This window comes from Anarrhichthys ocellatus, unplaced genomic scaffold (genome assembly GCF_004355925.1).
Source record: "Anarrhichthys ocellatus isolate YVR2014 unplaced genomic scaffold, GSC_Weel_1.0 scaffold36, whole genome shotgun sequence".
Classification (NCBI taxonomy): domain Eukaryota; kingdom Metazoa; phylum Chordata; class Actinopteri; order Perciformes; family Anarhichadidae; genus Anarrhichthys; species Anarrhichthys ocellatus.
Window position 1 is genome coordinate 4,391,598 of NW_022280066.1, and position 2,545 is coordinate 4,394,142.

Consider the following 2,545-nt stretch of genomic DNA (forward strand, 5'->3'; position numbering starts at 1 on the left):
ATATATATATATATATCAGTCAGTGGACATTTTGAAATGAGTTGTATCTCGGTCAATTATTTGCAGGTTGACAATATCAGTAAGAAAGCTACCTGGTTTAACTACAATGTGTGATGCAGCAAAATCTTACTAAAACGTAACATAACGTACAAAGTAAACCAAAGACGTAACGTTAACGTCACACTACCAACTTCTACTGTACGTCATTAGGTACCAGCGTATATAAAAGTATAAATTGTTGACTTACTCTTGGATGAAACGTCTGGTTGAACGAGCCTGACCTTTAAATGATTAAGTTGGTTTAGTTCATGCAAAGTGAATCACATTTTCAACGTACGCCACATTATGTCTGCAGTGTGACAATGGTGGCAACTTAAATAGAAATAAACTTACGTGTGAAGAGAGCTGCTGTCGGTGCAGACTTGAGTGACCTGTGAACTTTGTTTCCTTCCAAAGTCCACTTTTATTACCAAGGCTTGTTGAATGTGTGTGTGTGTGTGTCTGTGTGTGTGTGTGCGCGCGCGCCTCTGCGGATGTCAGAGACATTCTATGTTGACTTTTCTTCTTCTTTATGTTTTTATCAAACACTGAATCAGCCACAGCCACAGCGTTTATTCTCGGTAGGGATTATATATTCTTTATTATTATTATTATTATAATACATTAACTGAATAGTTACAGGTTGCATATACACAAATGAATGGTTCGCACTCCTCACACCGATGTGCCATTCACACTTCAAACGTCACTCATCCTGTCGCCTCATCTTTCACACGGCACGTGAAAGGAAAAGACTGTTTGTGTGTGAACCTTTGTGTACACTGGGTGGCAGCAGTGAGTCAGCACTGACACAGAAACAAGACCAACGTGTCTATGAAGAATGAGAATAAGAACAATAGAAAAAAAAAAAGATTGTTTGAACAAAACAACAAATCAGGGGATTAATACATTCCAACAACTAACGAAATGTGTAAATATGAATAAAAAGAAACAGAAAAGTCAAGTTGTTTTCACACTTGAGGCTAATTTAGCCCCATGTTACTACAGCGGTTAGCCCAGGGATGATGTGTACATTATGTTTTCAACCTTCTAAACCCAGGTTTGCTTAAAATGTGCTGAGCTGTTTTATAATACTGTTAGTGTTAGAGCCTGAGCATGAGGACCAATGTGTGCCAGGCCCCAGTCTGGACCAGGTACTGTGTGTTAACGGCTAAAGGTGGCAGAAGTTTGATTAAAAATGAGGAAAATAGTCTCTCTCCTCCTCCTCCTCTTCTTCTTCTTCCTCCTCCTCCTCCTCATGTTGTAGCTGCTTTGGTTTCACAAATTCATTTCACAAACACATTTCTCACTTTCTTGTTTTCCTTCTTTCCCTCCTCTAGTACCAGCAGCAACCGTGTTGCAGTTGAACAGATGTTGCTATGACAGCATGCACCGCCGCTGAGTCGACAGAAATACAGACTCGTAGTAAACGGTTGAGACATCCTTAACTATTCACAGATGCTTCTTTTTTTTTTGTTTTTTATCATTTTGTGAAATCTGAATCGAAATATTCTTCTGATGTCAGTTCAAACAAAATAACTTATTTTTTCTTCTTCTTTACCCATGCCTTGATATTATATCGTCAACATCTGTTCGTGCTCGCGTGGGTTGATGTGGACCTGAGCCACCATGCATCAAAAGCAGGCTGCCTTTTTGTGTCTTAGTCTCGGGGTTGCACACAACCTGAAAAAAAACCAGACTTCCTTTAACACCCATTCAGAGTCCCGCTGTCTGTTTCCCTCCTCTCACTTTCCTCTCTCCAACTTCACGTCCCACACATACTTTCACCTGGAACTCTACTGCATTTACATCTTCTCACCACACGGCTTGTGAAAGTGTGTCCCGACGACACGCTGCTCACTGCTATGCGCGCCGATGGGCTCGGCTTCATGAAGATCCCTCGGGGGTGTTTTTGAATTAACACCGTACAAAAATAAAGTGGCATCACCGGGGATGAAAGTCAGATCGAGCCTTGTGGAATCCAAGCTCATGGTTTCATGTTCGGAGCTCGTAAAGCACAAAGCTGCGATGTATTTCTCCTTCTTTTTTTTTTTTTACATTGCTTTTCTATTCAGCTTCTCTCATGCGGCTGAACTCGTGTGAAGTTGCCAAACTACTGTTGCTAAAAATAAGATCCAGGCAATTTCTTTTTACTGCAGCAACTGAGTGAAAATATATTATGATTCTAGCATAAAGTGTCTCTGTGGTTCCAGCATCGCATCCAAACAAACAGGAAAACGTTGCTTCATTAGAGGGGAGAGCTCCAGCTTTGTTTCCCTCCGTCTGCCTCCTGACTAGCTCCATCCTTTGTTCTTTCTTTCTGGGCTAACGCTTTACGCCCACATGCCGCTGTTCCTCTTCTGCTCTGTGTGCATGCGCCCTCTGCGAGCGTGCACGTGGCTCCTGATCCGGGCTTTACGCCAGTGAGCGTTGTCTGGGTTTGATCCTTGGATACAGCTGGAGAGAGAGAGAGAGAGAGAGAGAGAGAGAGAGAGAGAGAGAGAGA

The 2,545-nt window shown here is 42.2% G+C and overlaps 1 protein-coding gene across 4 annotated transcripts in view; it reads right to left on the reverse strand.

Annotated features, from left to right (window-relative positions):
* Positions 1-1,299: 1,299 nt before the first annotated feature.
* LOC116393994 (apoptosis-stimulating of p53 protein 1-like) overlaps positions 1,300-2,545 on the reverse strand; it is a 39,238-nt gene continuing 37,992 nt past the window's right edge. For all 4 annotated transcript variants that reach the window (XM_031866747.1, XM_031866748.1, XM_031866746.1 and 1 more), the window contains one exon: positions 1,300-2,496. In XM_031866747.1, coding sequence (XP_031722607.1) covers positions 2,455-2,496 — 42 coding nt within the window. In that variant the 3' untranslated portion in view covers positions 1,300-2,454. The remainder of the gene's footprint in view (positions 2,497-2,545) is intronic.